This window comes from Pezoporus occidentalis, unplaced genomic scaffold (genome assembly GCF_034315485.1).
Source record: "Pezoporus occidentalis ecotype Australia unplaced genomic scaffold, CSIRO_AGI_Poc_V1 ctg78, whole genome shotgun sequence".
Taxonomy (NCBI): domain Eukaryota; kingdom Metazoa; phylum Chordata; class Aves; order Psittaciformes; family Psittacidae; genus Pezoporus; species Pezoporus occidentalis.
This window is the reverse complement of record NW_026916137.1, coordinates 2,337,996-2,356,276: the sequence shown is the minus strand read 5'-3', so window position 1 is coordinate 2,356,276 and position 18,281 is coordinate 2,337,996. Positions and strand designations below refer to the sequence as shown.

At 44.7% G+C, this 18,281-nt stretch overlaps 1 protein-coding gene across 29 annotated transcripts in view; it reads left to right on the top strand.

The window, feature by feature from the left end:
• RBFOX2 (RNA binding fox-1 homolog 2) overlaps positions 1-18,281 on the top strand; it is a 166,434-nt gene that overhangs the window by 43,144 nt on the left and 105,009 nt on the right. The window contains exon 1 of one of the 29 annotated variants that reach the window (XM_062602653.1): positions 3,327-3,427. The exons of 27 other annotated variants lie outside the window; for them this stretch is intronic. In XM_062602653.1, coding sequence (XP_062458637.1) covers positions 3,386-3,427 — 42 coding nt within the window. In that variant the 5' untranslated portion in view covers positions 3,327-3,385. Of the gene's footprint in view, positions 1-3,326; positions 3,428-15,402; positions 15,609-18,281 lie in introns of those variants that run through there. One more of the 29 variants, XM_062602655.1, reaches the window with a different exon arrangement.

Here is an 18,281-nt window from a genome sequence, read left to right as displayed (position 1 = left end):
GACAATAAGCTCCTTCAGTCCTGTAAACAGCTTCTCAAGGGAAGTAGCGATTACCTTGCTGATGAATAGTCCTGCTAAAGCTCTGGGGTTGTAAGACGTTGGCAGGAAATGGGCTGGATGATGTAATACAAATTCCTTTCGTGTTTGAGCCCTCCAATTCAGGCAATTTCTCATCTCTGCTTGGGGTTAAAGAGAGATGTGAGTCATCCTTGGGAGAGGACCAGGAGACCACTTCTATCCCTGTGAGGTACTGTTTGCTGAAGTGTTACCCGATGTCTGCAAGGGTCTTGGACACTCCCAAGCCTCTTAGTTGTTTTGGCAAGAGGGACAGTATCTTCTTTAGATTTCCCCTTCTAAATGACGACGAGTGCTAGAGAGCATGGCATGTGTATTTGAAGTAGTCTGTGAAATGGTTGGTCGGAGGACCAAAACCAAATGGTGTTGAGCACACACAGCCTGTTGATGGGTGTTCTGTCCTACCGATTGCATGAAAGCAGCTGTTCTGGGTCAGACAGGAGCTCTCTGCCTTCCAGTGTTCTGGCTTAGACAGTGTCTAAGAGCAAGTACTTAAAGCAGAGGGAACAGTGCCAAAATTTGGTGATACTTCCCCATCTCCATACTCTTAAAGCAATCCCGTGGCTTTGGGATTTCCTGGCTGCAGATTATTATTTTCTTTTTAAGTCACCTGTGATATTTTTCTTTATTTAATTAGTTCAGATTGTTTTTGAGCCCGTCTAAATCCTTGGCATCCACAACATCCTGTGGCAACGAGATTTGTTTTATGGGGGGAGAAAGTTGTTGTGTGCACGGCTAACTTGAAACCAAACTGGTTTTAAAGCTGTCAGGTGAGGGCTGCACTGGCGTTGCACGGGCGAGGATGTTCTGCTTAACTGAAGGAAAACAAAGCAAAAAGCACAAGAAGAAGGAGAAAAGGGTGGAGGAGGAGCGGGGCAGCCCCGGTGCCGGGCCAGGGTGCCGCTCTGGCGGCGGGCTGCCAGGAGAGGGCAGCCGGCGCACAGCCAGCGCTAGCCGCCCCGCCCGCCCGGCGCTGGGGCCAGGCCCGGGGCGCGGTGAGGGGCGGGCGCCGCTCCTGCCTCGCTCTGACCGTGGCCGTAGGGAGAGAGGGGGAAGAGGGTTCAGCCTCCCTCGGGCCCATAGAGTGATCAGTTGTCTCCAGTGTGTGTTCTGCAGATCATGAAATCTCACAGCTTGTAAGTGAGTGGAGCGAGTGAATACGTATTTTCCATCTTTTTTCTTTTCTCCTTCACTCCCAAAAATGAAGCTGGAGAACTCGGGAAATACAACTAACTGACCAGTGTGGTTACAAAACCTGGCAAGATGCTGGAAAAGATCAGATGCTTATGGTCGGACCCTTTACAAAAGGAAATTACGACAACAGCAGATGCATATTGCTAATTTTTAAGAAACAGATCAATTCAATTTTCTCCTCTGATATGGTGGCAGGCTTGGCAGATGGAGAAAGCTGCTGGCTTTGGACCTAGTCCTGCATGACCTTTACATAAACTAAGCAAATGAAAGGTGAAATTAAGAAGGGGCTGAGCATCATTAGAAAACCATATTTGGAGTAATTATGTCCTGCATTTCTCTGCATGTGTGATACGGGGTCTTCATGTGCGCTGCTGTGGCTACTCTGTACTAGTCATCAAACATCACAGTAATGAAATAGCCAGTTGAATACATGGGTGTGCAGGGGTAAGGTAGCCTTTGGAAGATAGGATTAGATGTCAAAAAGATCATAGAACTATACAATTGTTCATGTTGGAAGGGACCTTAAAGCTCCTCCACCATGAAGGCAGGGACACCTTCCACAAGCAGGTTGCTCCAAGCCCTGTCTGACCTGGTCTTGAACACTGCCAGGGATGGGGCAGCCACAGTTTCTCTGGGCAACCTGTGCCAGCGCCTGAGCACCTTCATAGTGAAGAATTTCTTCCTTGTATCTAATCTACATTTGTCAGTTTAAACCCATTCCCTCTTGTCCTGTCACTACATGCCCTTATAAAATGTCCCTCTTCAGATTTCCTGTTAGCCCCCCTTTAAACTTTGGAAGACTGTTTTAAGGTCTCCCCTGAGCCTTCTCTTCTCCAGGCAAAGATCACAGTACATTGCAGAAACGGCCTGAAATCTAACAATTTGAGATTAGGCAAACCCAAGCTGAATTAACAAAAGTAGCTGTATATGCAGTACAAAATGGAGAACAGTTGCTGATGCAGTAATATTGAAGGTAGGATCTGGGGTAACAGCAGATAGCAAACTAAGTGTATTGGTGCCTTTTGCTGTGAGCTGGAAAACCTGGAATGCATTTCCAGGTGTGTTGCATAACTGCAGAAGGCAGTTATTCTTTAGAGCTCAGCGCAGCGAGCGGAGCACCGCTTTAGGAAAGATAAAGACATAATCTGGAAAGAGTCCAGGGAAGAACAAGAAAAGGAGGCTCAGACAGCCTGTTGTAAGAGGGAAATACTGAACTTGTTCCCTTTTTTAAAAAAAAAAAAAACAAATAGTACAAAAGGATGGAGGATGGGGATTGATCCTTAGCTGTGTCCATTGAAGGCAGCTTAACTTATATCAAGGAAGGCTTAAATTGGGTGTTAGGGGCAAAACAGTATTTTCCTGATTCAGTGTAGTAAAGCACTGGAATGGTAATTCAGGGGGCTGGAGTTCCTGTTTCTAGGAGTCTGTAATAACAAGTTAGGCGATTCCTGATGGATGTTTGTCTAAACATGCTCTGTGCTGTGTCTGAGCATGGAGGACCTTGTCTCTCCTGCCCTGTACTGGTGTTTTCTGTGACAGTCAAAAGCCAGTTGTTGCCATCTACATGATTCTGTAGCTTTATGATTGCTGTTGTCTTGGGCCTTTCTCTCTCTTTTTTGTATGTCTAAATTGTGAGATAGGAGGCTCCTCTGTTCCTGTCTGATCTTACAAGTGCCAGAGATCCTTTCTTTGTGACAGCTGCCTCATAGCTCTGTTTCTTCCTGAGCTTGCTTATTACTCAAAGGGTGCGGGGTGTTCAGCATCTCTGAGTCAGTCCTTCCCTCTGTCTCACAGTAATAATATGTATCATGTATGAACCTTGGAGCTGTTGCTATCCTGATTTCCCTTTAAGCTCCCTGGCCAGATCTCCATCTCGAGCGTGCTTAGAGGAGAGAGATTTATTTATTTATTTATTTATTTTTAAACCAACATAAACAAACACCTCCTTGCTCTCCTACCTGCAACTCCCCTTGCATGAAGAAAGGACTGAGAGCATTCAGCAGGGCAGGGAGCGTGCTTCTGCCTGCTTGCGGTTGGATCTGCTGTGGGAGGGCAGCCTGTGTGCACTACACTGAGTACCCGCTCGTGCCGGCAGCTTCAGCAGGACCCTGAGTAAATGAATGGGATTGCGTTCTGTTCTGCTGGCTTCTCCTGCATGGTGAGTGAGCAGCCCTGCATTGGCTGGGGAAGGATGCTGCGTGCAAGCAGACGACTTCAGCAAGCTACGCAGATGCTCCCGAGAATAGCTGGTGGATAGAAGATGGTTTCATTCTTTTCAATATTAAGGGAGAGGTATTTCCAGCAGTAGCATAATGTTGCTCGGAGCAGGCATTTGCCAGATGGTTTCAGCTCCCCCGAGGCTTTGGGATGTGAAAGGGAAAGGGCCAGGAACACACTTTTGATTCATTCCATTAGTAGATTAATCGTCACTGTCCTGGCTTAATAAGTCTCTTAGATTTCCCAGTGGAAATAGCACATGTAATTCTGCCTAGGTCACGCTCTGCACACCTGTGTTGAAGCTTTCACAGCAAGAGGCTATGCTGCTGCAGGCAACATCTGCAAAACAAGACGGGGGGGGGGGGGGGGCAGGTTTTTTTGGTGGGGAAGAGGTGAAAAAATGTTTTTCGTAAGTACTGTTAAATAATGCTAGTGGGAGTGAGATGGCTTGTGAGAACATGCTTGAATTCTTCTGCCATTTTGGTGGGGGGTGTATTTAAAAACCTTGCAGTAGTAATTTGATGTTATGGAGCTGTTATTTTTCTTCTCCATTCTGTATTAATTGCTGGCTGGATTGCGTTTTCCAGGAAGTCTGTGATTAGAGGACAAGGGTGCTCTTCCTGATAAAGGTCAGAGGCTGATGTCTCGAGAGGGTGGTGATAAAATGAAGAGAACTGTCTCACTGATTTTAAGGGAAAACCTGAGCAGATGCTGTGCTGCTATTTACTTTGGGGCGGGGGAAACTGTCCCCCATGACCTGTCTCTTCCTGCCTCTCTTTGCACAGGCCAGCCAGTTCTTGGGGAGTGAGTTTAGTTGCTGCTGCCTCCCACACAGGAGAAGGTTTGTAGCTTTTGGCAGTTTTAGCAGGAATCTGCGTTTTTAACTCTTTGGGTGCCTGTGGATTGCGATGAGCTGCACTCTGGTGTCACGGCAGCACTGAGCTGTGCTTGCTTCCAGGCTTAATAAAGGTTTTCCATTAGAACTCTATCTGATAAAACCTGTTGAAATTCTGTTGCTTATTGAGGAGAGACTTCAAGTGCTGCCAGCAGACACATCCTTGCTTTTTCTGATCCGTTATTGCTGATACACCTGGAGAGCATGGACTGCCCTTTCTTACAGGTCAAGAGGAAAGCGGTGGCTAACGCTGGCCACAGTTTGATAGTCATCTCCATTCCTGGGGCACCTGTCACCCTGGCTCTTTGCCATGGTATCCCTAAGCTAAAACAGTGCTCCTCAATTCCAAGTGCTTGGAGAACATCTTGTTTTCCAACCATTTATGGCAGCTAGCTCCATTCCTTTGCAGGGTCTGAAGAAAGACTGACAGGGGCCAAAGGAGTAAATGTCATGAGACTCCAGAGCTTTCTGCTGAAAGCTGAGATAGAGATATTTTACATCCCGCGGTATATGTAGCCGGATTTAGGCTCTTTGGTATTTCTAGTAGAATGGCATTTCAGAACTGGGAGCTGAACTCTTGACAGCAGCATTGTCCCCAGTTGCTGCCAACTTCACCCCAGACAGAGAACTGCTGTATTTCATGAGCAGCTGCTGCTGTGGAGCAGAGCACGGAGAGAGTGATAGTCTCTGAAATAATTTGAAATATACTGGCACGATAAACAGATAGAGACATCCCTCTGAATTCCACTCAAGAATTAATCTAATCACTGTGTAATATGTTCTTACTGGCCTAGCCTACCTAAAGGGCAAACTTAACTACATTAGGCACAATTTGGAGCATTTGATTTCCTTTAGACTTGGAACTAGGCTACAGCTGACTATCCATGTACATATTTTGAGGTTTCTGGTCGTCTCTAATCCAGTTTGTAGTGACATTACCATTAGATAACCATAGCAAGGCCTTTATCTGAAAAGAAACATGCATTCTTCAGGTCATACAAGGGTGAAAAAAGATCATTCTGGTCACTTTCTGGGAATTTGGGAACAGGGAGGAATTTAATACATTGTTGTCGCCGGTTGCTTTGTTATCAAAGCAAGTGGCTTCTCTAGTGTGTGCAATAGCTGTCAGATAGAATGGCTACACTTCAAAGCTTAAATCTGGATTAAGATCAGGTGAGAATTTATTGCATAGGACCTAGGGCACAATAACTGCACATGTTGACTATGGCCATAGTTACTCCATACCATTCATCTTGTCTAAATCAAATGTGAGGGAAGCTGCTACTCATTCAGTTTGTCTTGGGGACTGAAAGAGTAAGGAAGTACAATCAGTCTCTAACAGAAGAGCCAAATTTTTCCAGAAAAGGCATAAGAATTGAATTTATAGTACTAGGGTTTTTTGTTTGTTTTGGTATTTTTGTTATGGTATGGTGTTGGGAAAAGAAGGGAAGGTTGAACAGCCTTAATACAAGCTCAGCTGAAGGTGTTTGAGGGTCACGGTATGTTTGTAGCCCACAGACTGCAGCTGAGGACCAGATATATAGCTGGTCTGCTCCTATGAGAACCAGAAGCCTGCAGATTCAAGTATATCAGTTGACACAAGTACCAAGAAATACATCTGAACTCACTGGGACATCCCATGTTATAAGCTCGAGATGTTTCCTGTACTCAGTGTATGCAAGATCTGCAGAATGCCCTGTTAAAAGATACAGATATCTGTCTGCATGTCTTCTTGGAAGTCCCATATTAAATACATATGCTAAAAAGGCTTTGAAGAATGGACTGTCTTATGAAGCAGGGAACAAGTAGTGCAGTTAGCCTTTACATACATATGCTTTTCTAAACTCTCATGCTCATAATTCTCTGAGGAACCAGTCAGATTGAGGGAGCTGTTTGGTGTAGCCATGAGAATAATCCAGATAGGTGGTGGCGGCACAGGTACGGTTAAAGGACTGCTTTGCTCAGAATGAGATCAGAAGCAGAATTGCTTTTCTGACAACTGACCTTTGCTGATCACTGTGAATTGAAGTTGAGGATATTGTATTCTATAACTGAATTTTTCCAGTAGCATTTCTGTCCTCTAGAAATCTTCCTCTATATATCTATTTATGCCTCTTGTCTTATGCTTTATTAATGACTGTTACATTTGAACAGGCTGCTGTTCCTTTATGTGGTTTGACAACTGCCAATACCCCTGTTGAAGTATTTTGCTTTTAGTTCTGTTAATGGCAGTTTTGCCTGGATATCCTTACTACCATTACGTAATGTCAGTATCCGCAGTCCCCTGACACGTGTGTTTGGTCTCTTTCCACCCACCCTTACTTATCACAGGTTGATGCTGTGTTCCACTAAAGTCCTTAGCAATTCAGTTTTGCTGTTTCCCAGGAGCTGTCACTCAGTGTTTATCGGTGTTACTTCTTCATTAGCTGGAGTCATTCCTTTCTTCTCTGCTGGTTATATACTTCTGCTGTTTCTCATGCTGAAGCCGTATTTCAGGCAATCAGGTATTTTGTCTTCATGTAAGGCTTCTAGGCAATGTCTAGGTAATATTTTTCTCAGAGGGTCAAATGAAAGAATGTTACTTGAATAAAAGAAGAAATAAAACAGCTGTCACAATAAGGATATTTAAAAAAATGTGCACAATGTAGTATTTGTGAAGTCGATTCCTTACCTCTCATAGGTGTATTTGCAGTCTGCTTCTGGGGTTTATTAGTCTTTGAGTCTTTTTAATTTGGAGAGAATGCATTTTATACTCTCAAAAAGGAATGTTAAAACCCAGCCTTCAAACTAATTGATACAAGGTAGAATTTCATTCCTGTTGCTAGCGACTTTACTGTCGCAGGATTTGTAAACTGTGTTCTACGCTGCAGTAAATTAGATCCCAATGTTACAGAGACTTGTAGGTAAATATAGTAGCCATTATACCTTGATAGAGTTGTATTGCCTAGGAAATGACTACTGCTATTGAAGAGGAATTTGCTCAGGGCAAGAGGGGTATCCATTACTTCCTGAATAACTCACTAACATTGTTAACCTTCCTCTGCACAAACAGGCTAGGAGGGGAGTCCCTTTCTGCAGAATGGTGGTGTTCTGTATCAGTATTCTCCTTTATCAGCAGCAGGCCTAAGCCAAAGTTTCAGCATTATTAATAAACCCCTGTGTGGTGCAGTAAAGAGAGCTACATCCTGTCTTCTCCTTTCCCCACTGTTGCAATACTCTCGTCTTCATATCCTTTCTTAATTTGCTGGGTGTTGCTGATGAACGACTGATGCACGTCACACGGTAAGCACCGAGTCAAGAAAAAGTGTTGTAATGATGCTTATAGCTCCATTGATGAGGTAGTTGAAGCAGTGTCTCTTTCCACCTGAAGTCTCACATCTTGAACAGGCTAATACTTGGATGCCATCAGTTCATCCTTTTGCTTTGTGGACCATAAAGAGATGAGTTATTGATGTAGGAGCCAAGTTGCATTTTTTTTTTTTTATTTATTACTTCCTCTTCAAAATCCAGAACTAAATAAATATCCTCTTTAGCACTGACAAATAAGTCTAGGGCATAGAGAATCTTTCTGCCCTTTATAAGTTCAACTGGATGTTGTACTCCTGATCTGACACTAAAAATACACTTTTGCTGTAGTTTGATGCTGTGTAATACTTGTGCTACTTAATGGAAAAACTGAAGGGAGATCAAATACTGCTCTCTAGACATTACTAGTGAAGCTATTAAGGCAGCTATTAGTTAACTTAAAAAAATATATTTAAATACCAGTGTTAGGGGTTATTCTAATCCACTCTTATACATATCTAAATATATTTGCTATATGCCAGTTCAGTATGGACTTCAGAATAGATCCAGTGTGTGACAGAATGGAGAAGGTACAGCTTGAAGATGAAGCCTGGGATGGCAGCACAACTGGAGAGGTGCTTTGACTTCTTAAGCTTGGTAGCTTTTCTTCAGAACATTGGAGGATTGCAGTCTTCACTCCTGTTCCACCATAGTGAGGCTGACAGGAGTAATACATGGAAGTTCCCCAAATCATTCCCAAAATATCCTGGGAGCAGTTGCATCACCATTTAGTTTCTGCAGATGAATGCCCACAACAATGTATTGAAGCTGCAAGAATTCCTTATATCTAAATGTTTGCATGACCTGGAATGTTTTAACTTTGAATTCACATTTTAGTTTTGTTGATGTGTGTGTTCCTTGGTTTTAATTTAAAAGTGTATGTTTGTCTGGGAGCGCGTTTTCAGCAAAGTACTTTTGGTTGCTCTTGAGCTGCTTGTGGTTCTCCTGAAGGATTGACAGTGCCTTCCAGAATACTGCTCTTGACCATACTTGTGAGGAGAGGAAGATCCAAAATAAAGCATAAAAAGCTTTTCTTGGTACCCGGTGTGTTTTGTTTTCTTTTTTCCTCCTTTCTTTCTTCTTTTTTTTCCTTCTTTCCTCCCTATGTACTTGAAAAGATAAGCCTGTGAAGTGAGACCTTCTGAAGTTTATTGAAAGACTTAAATGTAATGACTGTGCGAAGTCAGTAGCAGGACAGTCCCTGAAAACCGTTGGTTTTGTTAGCATGTCAAGGTGTTTTATTGTTTCAGGTTTTCTGCTTTTTGTTGACGATCAACTAGCCCTTGATATTTTGCTTTTAAATAAGTAATCTCTGCTCAGAAGCCTCTTGCTGTGTAGCCAAACCATACCTACAGGACAGAGAATAGGGAATCCAGTTTTCCAGTAATAAAATGGGTTGCTCTATAACAAAATGTCTTTCTTTCCTTATATGCCAACATTTGGCTTATTTGCTTGGCAGAACATCTAAAAGGGATTGTGGTATTTTTCTGGGTGATTTATTGTATGCACTTTGTATTCGTGCTTCCTTTCACAAACAGGATAATGCAGAAAGAGGCTTCCTGGAGTCCTTTTGGATGCTGACAGGAAATCTATCTTGTGGTTCAGAAATTCTGATAATCAGAGATAATGCCAGGATCCTGAGTGGAGGGAGGCTTCGCAGATGAGCAGTACTCTGCCACCAGGGTAGTCTCCAGTGGCACCCAAAGGGGTAAACCAGCCTCAAAGAAGATCCTCTTATCTCCGTAGGAACTGCATGTGTGCCCAGGGCTGCCTTCTGTGCCTCTCTCCAGATAGCTCCCAGCCCTGTCTCTAATCTTCTTTGGAAAAGAAAATCCACCCAAACAAAACAAAAATCAACCAACCAAACCAAATAAAAGCCAAGACACAAGGCATGCCCAAACCCCACAGCTAGCAGGAGTATGATTTCCCCTGTTCTCTTGCTGGGGTGTTCTGCCAGAGGCAGATAAGCCATGGGAAAGCAGCCACTGTGTTGGAGAAACTTGCCTCTGAGCACCGCAGACCATGTCTCCCTTCCTGTCTCCACTCAGACCTTTAGTAGATGGTTCTTGAAGTGTTTATTGTGGTGTGACAACTATTGAGTCTTCATCCTCTCTCTGAATCTAGCTTCTGCATAAGATGTGGAAACTCAGTCTGGCTCTTGGCTGTGAGGCCAACTGTTTTCCTTTGGTTTGAAATGAGATTTTCCTCTTCAGCCTGCCCCAACCTCCCCTCCCAGGTTTCAGCCAAGGAAAACTGCACAGTGAAGAGGAACACATAGATTCAACAGCACCTCTTAACTATAAAAGAATTTCATCTTAGAGTTCAGGCTGTTTTTTAAAACTCTTTTATGGTTTTGTATTACAGGTGAGGTTGCCAGGAAGCCTTATTAAACATCAGGAGTAGATTTTTTTATGGTCAGTATTTTTCATTCAGATATCCAAATGCTCTCCCAGATGCATTCAGGTGTGCCATTTAATTTGCACTCCCCCACCCGAGGCCTTCCACCTGCATCTTTGTTCTGCAAACCTCCTGTTGTCAGACCCCACTTCATCTTTTCGCTTCGCTCAGCATTGGGATATTATTTTAGCTCTCATTAGTGGAAGAGTTCCAACCTGGATGCTTCTAGGAAAATTCAGATGCTGCAGAAATTGGTTATTGGTGGCTTCACTGGTAACACTGCTTTCCTGACGCAGTCTTCTGGTGTTGACAGAGGTATAATTGTTTGGCTGAGCTTAGCTAACAGCAGCAGGGCTTTAATAATATGAGCTCCAGCAAGCACCTGCATTTGGGGATGTCACTGCATCACAGTTGTACTTTTGGCCTTACAGCAGGTTTAATGTTAGTGCTGTAGTTAGGGCTTATTAGAACTGCAAATACAGGTCATGCAGTTCGATGCAAACTGCTGGCTTTCCTGAGTGTCCCCATTGGAATATGTTCACAGCTGTAGTTTGGTTAAAACCTACTTGTTATCTGGTTACATCCCTTTTGTTTGTAAGCTCGAGCTAGATAAGAGGACCACAGTGCTGTTTGTTGGGTGGCTGTTGGAGCATCTTCCTTAGTCACTGCTGGAATGAAAAGCATTTTGTTATCACAGACTGCAACAGCTGAATTTTCTCCAAATATAGAACAGAAATACATATGGAATGCTTTGGTTCTTTCTTCAGTATTGGGAATGTTTCTACCTTTTCCCTGTAGTAGCAGGTCAAGGCAATTGCTGGGGTTGCTATTCTTAAGAAGCTTTGAAAAACTCACCATCTTCCAGCTCTGGCTGTGGATTTCACCTCCTGTCATTAGGATTCCTGGGTAAACTTTACTTGCCCCCTTCCTGATTTCCTTTCTATTTCCTTCTCTCAACTTCTTTTTTTTTTTTTTTTTTTTTCACGTGCTAGAATGTGTACAAGTGTTGGAGATGTCACAGGGAAGCCCAACAAACAATCTGACTGTCCAAGAAAAATATGCCAGTGTACCTGTGGTTCCACTGAAGTGCTGAGTATTTATGTAGATACACTGGTTTGGTCTCTGTTCTCCTTTCATATATCCAAATGCAATTGTCACAATCATTTTTGCTTAAGCTACCGCTAATTTCTGTTTTTACAATTGATTGCTCTTTTGTGTCAAGATAGAATTGAGTATGGAGTTGCTCATTTTCAATGTAACACTTCTTGAACTAAGAAATTGTTTTCTGTAATTTGGACGTTTCAAGGGTGTTCTTTGGCATTAGCCCCCCGATGCCTCATGCAAGTGTTGTTGCATTTGAAATTCCTGGTGATCAGATGGGTTTCTCCCTCTATTATGAAGAGGTGCTTAGCAAGTCACTCATCCTGCATACTGTCTAATGTGATTTCAGCAGTGTGAGGCAGACACACCACCTCGTACCGTCTTGAGCTTTATCGGCTAGAATGTTAATCCACGAGCATTTGAAATCATACGCCTCTGAGACACAATCAGCTAGAAACTGGTAACATCAGTCTGAAACTGTGCCGTACCTATTCCCTGTTTGCCCACTCAGATCTTTCCTAAGTAGGCTAGAAGAATCTTTTGCAAGTTATTTTTTAAGCATTTGGCTTATGTGAAACTTACCTACCAGCAGTATTTTGAGGGTTGAATTTATGCACACAGCTAAGCAGATGCAATCCTTTTATATGGAAGTAAGACTTTTGATACTGGTACAGAAGCAGGTAGAATTTTTTTCTCTGTTTTACCAGTGCCTCTTATTTTGGCAAATACCTTGATATAATATTAAATAGGTGGTTACTTGCTCCCTTTTATTCCTCTTTCCCCTTTTGTTACTTGCTAAGACCTTCCTTACCTCTCTAACAAGCATTAATGTCTTTGCAGACTGCTTTCTTCCCTGTTCGCTTTGGTTTACCCAACAGCCTCCCACCAGAGAAGAGGGACCAATGTTTCACTAGGCTACCACTCTGAACAATTTTCTCTTAGCTCGGTATTATTAATTTCAAAATCTTTTTCTGTCTGCTTCTAATCCTTTTTGAGATGGGAAGGATCCCTGAGAGATCATGTATATTTCCACACACCGCAGCCTTCCAGGTTCCCTGACATATATCCTGTAAAGCATTGCTGTTAGGATTAAGACAAAGCATTTGCAGAGGGACCTAGCTACCTGTTTCAGAAGACCATTTTAGTCATGTCTGTCTTTGTTTTCCTGGAATTAGACTGATTAACATACCACTGTCCTCTTGCTGCTTACGGAGTATTTTGTGTTCTCTTAAGATAAATGTTCCAGAAAAAAAAGTCTTCTATTGCTGTCTTTTACATACTAGCTAATGTAGTTTGAAGATCTATATAATCTGAATAAAAACTTAAAGAAGGCCTGGTAACTCATCTAGTTCTTCCTCCCACCCCCAAATCATATTGGCCAAGTAGGAAATTTTCTTGTTTATAATCTGAAGGCTAATATAGTTACCCCACTGCCACCAGTTCTGTCTGAAACAGCGGTGCCTCTAGAGGCACCCTGCAGCAGCGTTTGCTGACGGGTCTGGGCACTCCTCTCACTGCTTGAGAATACTGAGCATTGAGAAACCTGCTCTTGCAGTTCATCAAGAAGTGCTCCAGGACGACGGGATTTCATCACCAGAAGTCTGCTGCTCTCGGTAATCTTCCCATATACCTTCCACGGAGAGGTGGTGGCCTAGTAGCGACAGTGGCAAATGGATTCGAGCCAGTATTTGAATGATTCAAGGAGGGTTTATAGGTCATGTTTTGCTGCGGGGGCTGAATGTGACCTGTCCAACTGTGGAGTTGCTGGGATGATTTGTAACCAGTCTCAGTTATTGAAATTAAGGAAAACAGATTTAGTCTGAAAGTGCTTCTTTTTAATCCCATGGGGATTAAAGATGAGAGTGCCTGGGTCATTCTTAAGCTTAGTTTTAAGCACTCATATTTTTCATGTCTAAAAGTAGGATTTATTTGGGTTTCCTCATCCGAAATGTGTCTTCTCCCTTTCTCTTCTGCACACAAGGAATCTCAGCTTTCATTAAAATGACAGCAAAATAATATTTTGGTTTGGGATTGTGGATCAGAAGAAAACCTTGAAAATGCCATCAAGGTTATTTGGTGCAAGGTTATTTGAGCTGCCTGAGTGTGCAGGCTGGCTAAACTCATATAGCTACTGCTGCTGTGACCCTGCTGCTGAAACGTTTGCTGAAGTGTCCAACCCTGATAAAAATGTCAGCATTGATGCTGTTTCACTCCTCTTGGAGCACTGGAGGTGAATGGATCTCATGTTTTGCTCTTTGGAGACTGTGGTACATAGGTTTTGGTGCAGTAAGCAACCTGGCCTAGTGAAAGTGGCAGTGGGCTGTAAGTAGGTGATCTTTAAGGTCCCTTCCAACCCAGACCATTCTATGATTCTAAGTGAATTTTAGAAACATCGCTTTTTTTTTTACCTTCTCAATCTGACCCGGCATGCCAAAAGAGGGCAGACGGGCAGCCCGAGAGGTGCTGTTCTTGATCATTCAAGTTTCCTGAATCGAGACTTGTGCTCCTTCCCCTGAGCAGCAGGACTTGGGTTTTCCTGGCTGCTGGAAAGCTGAGCAGCATCCTGCCTGCCTCTGATGAGTGCTTCCCTGTGGCTGCCATGTCTTGGTCTCAGCGATAAGCCTTTTCTCTGGGTTTTTATACAGGACTGCAGTGATAGCCATGTATTTATTTCCTCAGAGCCTGTCAGCATCTCACGTGCTCGTGCCTGTACCCAGGACGAGCCTGGCTTGGGGTGTGGTTGTGGCTTGCTGAAGGTGAGGGGAGCCCAGGGATCCCCGAGCCTGCCTGGGATATCTGCGCTGGTTGCCACAGGAGGCCCATCCATTTGTTGCTCCATGAGGAGATAGATAGGGTTTGACTTGTGGGTGGAGCACGGCAGGCCGCATGGCTGCTTGCTTTGCTCCAAGCCCGCTGGATTGTGCTCTTGTAATCTGTCGGTGAAGGAAGTAGAGCTGATACGTGAAAAAAGCACCATTTCTATATCTTTAGCTGAGATAAAAATACTTCTTCTAAACTCATTTCCAAGGAGACCAGTGCCTCAATGAAAACATGATTTATTTTTCTATTATATATATTCCTCCTTCCACCACCACCCCCCCCCCCCCCCCCCCCCCCCCGGTTTGAGGTGAGGCCGATTTTAACATTGCGTTTGGAGCCGAGCGAGGGAAGTCGATTCTTCATCCTGAGGTGGGAAGGGAAGGGAAGGGGGCGAGAAACCCGTTTTCCTGGTTTGGAAGAGCGGTTTAACTGATTAATGAGATGAGAGGTGACACTTGTCCTGTGGCACGGGCGTGGGGGATGGGACAAGGAGCCGCTCGCTTGGGGAAAGGCTTGCTGGAGCTTGTCGAGGGCGCTGGGGCAAGTGTGTCGTGCGCCCGCGCTGGGGCTGCCTGAAACGGGAGCGCAGAGCTTGCAAGGGTGCCTGCCCCTCTCAGACCTGGGGGGAAGCTGCCGCCAGGCAGGCAGGAGCCCGATACGCTCGGAGGAACCGGAGCCAGCTGCTGCTTTCCCTTTAGCAGTCTATTCAAGCCTGTAAAATACTCATGCAGAGCCACCTGCGAAAGAAAATTAACCCCTTTATCTGTGAGGCGCTTCTCATGCTGACAGTGAGCTCCTGTGGGAGCTCCAGGGTGGCTGGCACAGCGCAGGTTTCCTCCTTAGCTCCAGGATCCCTGTAGTTGTGTTCCTCGGTGCCTGTCAGTGGTTAATGATTAAATACAGCTACTGAATTTTGGCCGAATTTTTGGGTGTTGGCTAATGGGGTGGATGAAGACATGCAGAACCTGCCTATAGCACCGTGCAGGGCGCTTGCACCTAAGCATGGTTCTGGCAGAAGCAATTAGCAAGTGGGAGGGAATGGGTCCTCACCCCCAGTGACCTTGGAGGACAACGCTCTGCCTGGTTCACGTCTAAATATCCCTTGTCTAAAGTAAGCACTCGGGCACTGGGAGCTGGGCTGCATTTATTACTAACCCCACCCATCCCTGCCTCTTGCAAGAATCTTGTGAGGCCGAGATTGTGTTTTTAGAAGCAGAATGACAGAGAGAAATTCCCTGGAGGCGAATGCAGAGTGTGTGCTGTGCACGCCAGTACAGACACACGGGGCTGGGAACTCCCAGGGAGAGATTAAGTGCGAGAGAAGAGCGCAGAGCAGCCAGAGCTGGAGGAGGGGGGTGGAGGAGGAGGCGAGACGCTTTCTAAGCCTCAAACTGAGCCATTTGGATATTATATATTTTTTTTTTTCCTTAAAAAACCACCAAAACACCAAAAGCAAAAAAACCTCAACCAACCTTGGCCTCGACAGCCTCTCTGAAGTGCCTCTTGTGTTGCCGGATCACCTCACTGGGTTTGACGGACCCAGGCTAACATGATGTACCTCTGGGTGAGTAGAGAAGCGTGTGTGAGGGCTTGCACACTTTGCACATATAAGGAGTGGAAAGCTGAAGGACTCTGCACTAATGTGATCGGCCTTCATTGTTGGGCTTAGCTCTCTGCAGCCTCTACACTCAGTGCGCTCTAGTTTTCCGTTGTAAAAAAGAATGTTTAGAGCAAGTATTAACTGGGTATGGAGCAGGCTTTTCCTGTGGTTCTAAGTTCCTCTGGAGGAAGAAGTTTTGGGCAGGTGCTTCAGAGACAAAATGTTTGGTGTAAGGCTGCTCACTGTCTGCCATCTGAGAGACCTGTGTGTATATATGTATTTATTAATTATTTTTTTTCCTATGCATACGACTTGTTCCCATGTGCTTCCGCTTTATGGGATTTTGGTGTTACTGAGAGACAGCCCAGGGAGTGGAGGAGTGCTGCTGAAAGGCATCTGTAGTCGCTGAAGTTTGAGAGGAGCAGGGAGGGAATAGATAGTTTTGCAGTTTGGGGCTTTAGGGAAGAAGCTTTTTCGACAGAAGTTGGATGCAGGGTTGTTTTTCCAGAAGTGGCACAGCTACTCAAGTTTCTGGTGGAGTATGGAAATAATGTCAGGAAAAACGTGTGAAGCGTTACATAGATTCAGCAAGCAAAGTAAAAGCATACATGAAAGTGTATATGTATTTTCAGCCTTTGAGCGAGAACTGGAATTTCCTCTGGAGCAGTCAGCTGTTAGGCTGCTCTGTTAGTTATCAACGTGAAGTTCTGTCTGCTCCTGGGCACCCTTGAGATCAGCAGTTCGCCCCTGCGTTCCTTACCTTGGATGCTTGAGGTGCAGAGTAATCGGTTCCCAAGTTTTTGTTTTGAGTCTTCTAAAAAAGTCTCTGGGTTTGAAGGTGGAGGCTCTCCCTGCTGCTGCTTTGGGAGTCCAGCTTCCCATCACTCCCAGGAACAAACACTGGTTTATTTTAGCAACAAAGCGAGCTTTGGAAGCCGGGCAGAAGGATTTTACTTCCTTTGCACATACACACACTATCTTTGTTGCAGGGTAACTTGATTCTGCGCTGGGGTATGCACACTTGCTTGGTTTCATCCAGCTGGCCCCGCTGGCAGGCACGTTCACCTTCCTCACTCTTCCCCCTTGCCGTGCGGCCTGGCATGCGGAGCCCCAAAACGGGGTGCTGGCTTTTAGGGAGAAAGGTTGGGCAGGTCCCATGGCTCAGCAAAGATTTGTGCTTCTTTTGGTGGGTGGGGTAATAGAAGTTAGTTCAGCCGTGCTGTTGCTGATTTTAGATAAGCAGTAAACAATGGAGATGTTCCTTTACCGGCTGAAGTATGGAGGATGCCGGCTTGTGAGTGTGGGAGCTGAGGAGAATTGCCCTTTCTGGCAAGGGGTGTGTGGGCACGGTAGTACAAAGCAGAGGGTGTCAGTCTGTGTAAAGGGCAGCTTTGGCCCAAAAGATGAAGTGCTGTCCTAGATCCTTAAGATAGGGTTGAGTTTTGGGACACTTGCTGGCACACCAACACCAGTATCCCTCCATGGGCTGCTGCTTCTGCCTGCACCCGTAACTTTGGGCAGTGCTATTGCTATGCTTGCCTTGCAGTTCAACTTCAGAGGAGTGGGGAAAAGAAGTGCTAAATGCCTGAATAGCTGAAGGAGTTTCAAGGGCATCATCCAGGCATTGTGCCATGATGATTAAATAAAAAATCAGTGAATTTCTGCTATCTGGGTATAATCTTTCCTTTCTCAGTACAAGTTACCCTGCTACTTTCAGGAATCTTCCCCTCCTCAGTCCTTTCAGGAACCTTTTCCTCTGTGCTCATTTGTGTTTCTGCTTTAAGCTCTTTTTATCCTGATGGGCTGCATAACCTTTAGCAGTGAGAGCAAGGAGCCCTGAGTGACAGATCTGGTTTGATCGGGGGTTTGCTGTGCCTCGGCTGTGCTGGTTTCTTGCTTTTCTGCTCACAGGTTCCTCTCCCTTTCCCCCTGCCCCTCTTTTCCTTCTTGTTCCCATGCTGTGTCTTTTCAGTCCTGTGCTTCTTGTCCTTGGAATGTCAGGACTTCAGTAGATGCATGGTGATTTGTACTGAGTCATTCCTTAATTCAATGCATGAAGCTACATTAATGCAATGTTAAATTTGAGGTTTTAAATATGCAAGTCCTGAAATCCAGAATTAAGGTTCCCACAGCAACCATAATGTGTGTGTGTGTGTCCCCCAAGGGTGCATGTTACAGAATTGTCTTCCTTCAAGAGCTTGTGCAATACTGAATGCTGTCACACTTGACAAATAATAAAATGAGAACGCACCTTCCTCTGCAGCTATAGTATGGTGTGAGTACTAAACCCCAAACATCACAACAACCTGCAACATCACAGTCCCGTCCTGATTATAATGCTGTCTCTGAGATGAAGTGGTGGTGTAGCCTTGGTTCAGACTGACATTCCTGCTCGCTGAACTGTATTCCCTCGGGTGAAACTTGTTGCAGGATACTCTTAAATAAGGGCCTTGTAAACTGCAGGGGATTGTGGGCTGTGGAGAGCTGAAGAGTGGGAAACTTAAAGTATCTGTTGTGGTGACCTAATGCTTGGCATTGTGAGGGAAGGGAAGGTGGCAGACTAGCTGTGCCAATAAATAGCAAGAGAGACTATTTATCTTAACACTTTCATTGTGTAGGATGCAGTTGTATAAAGTC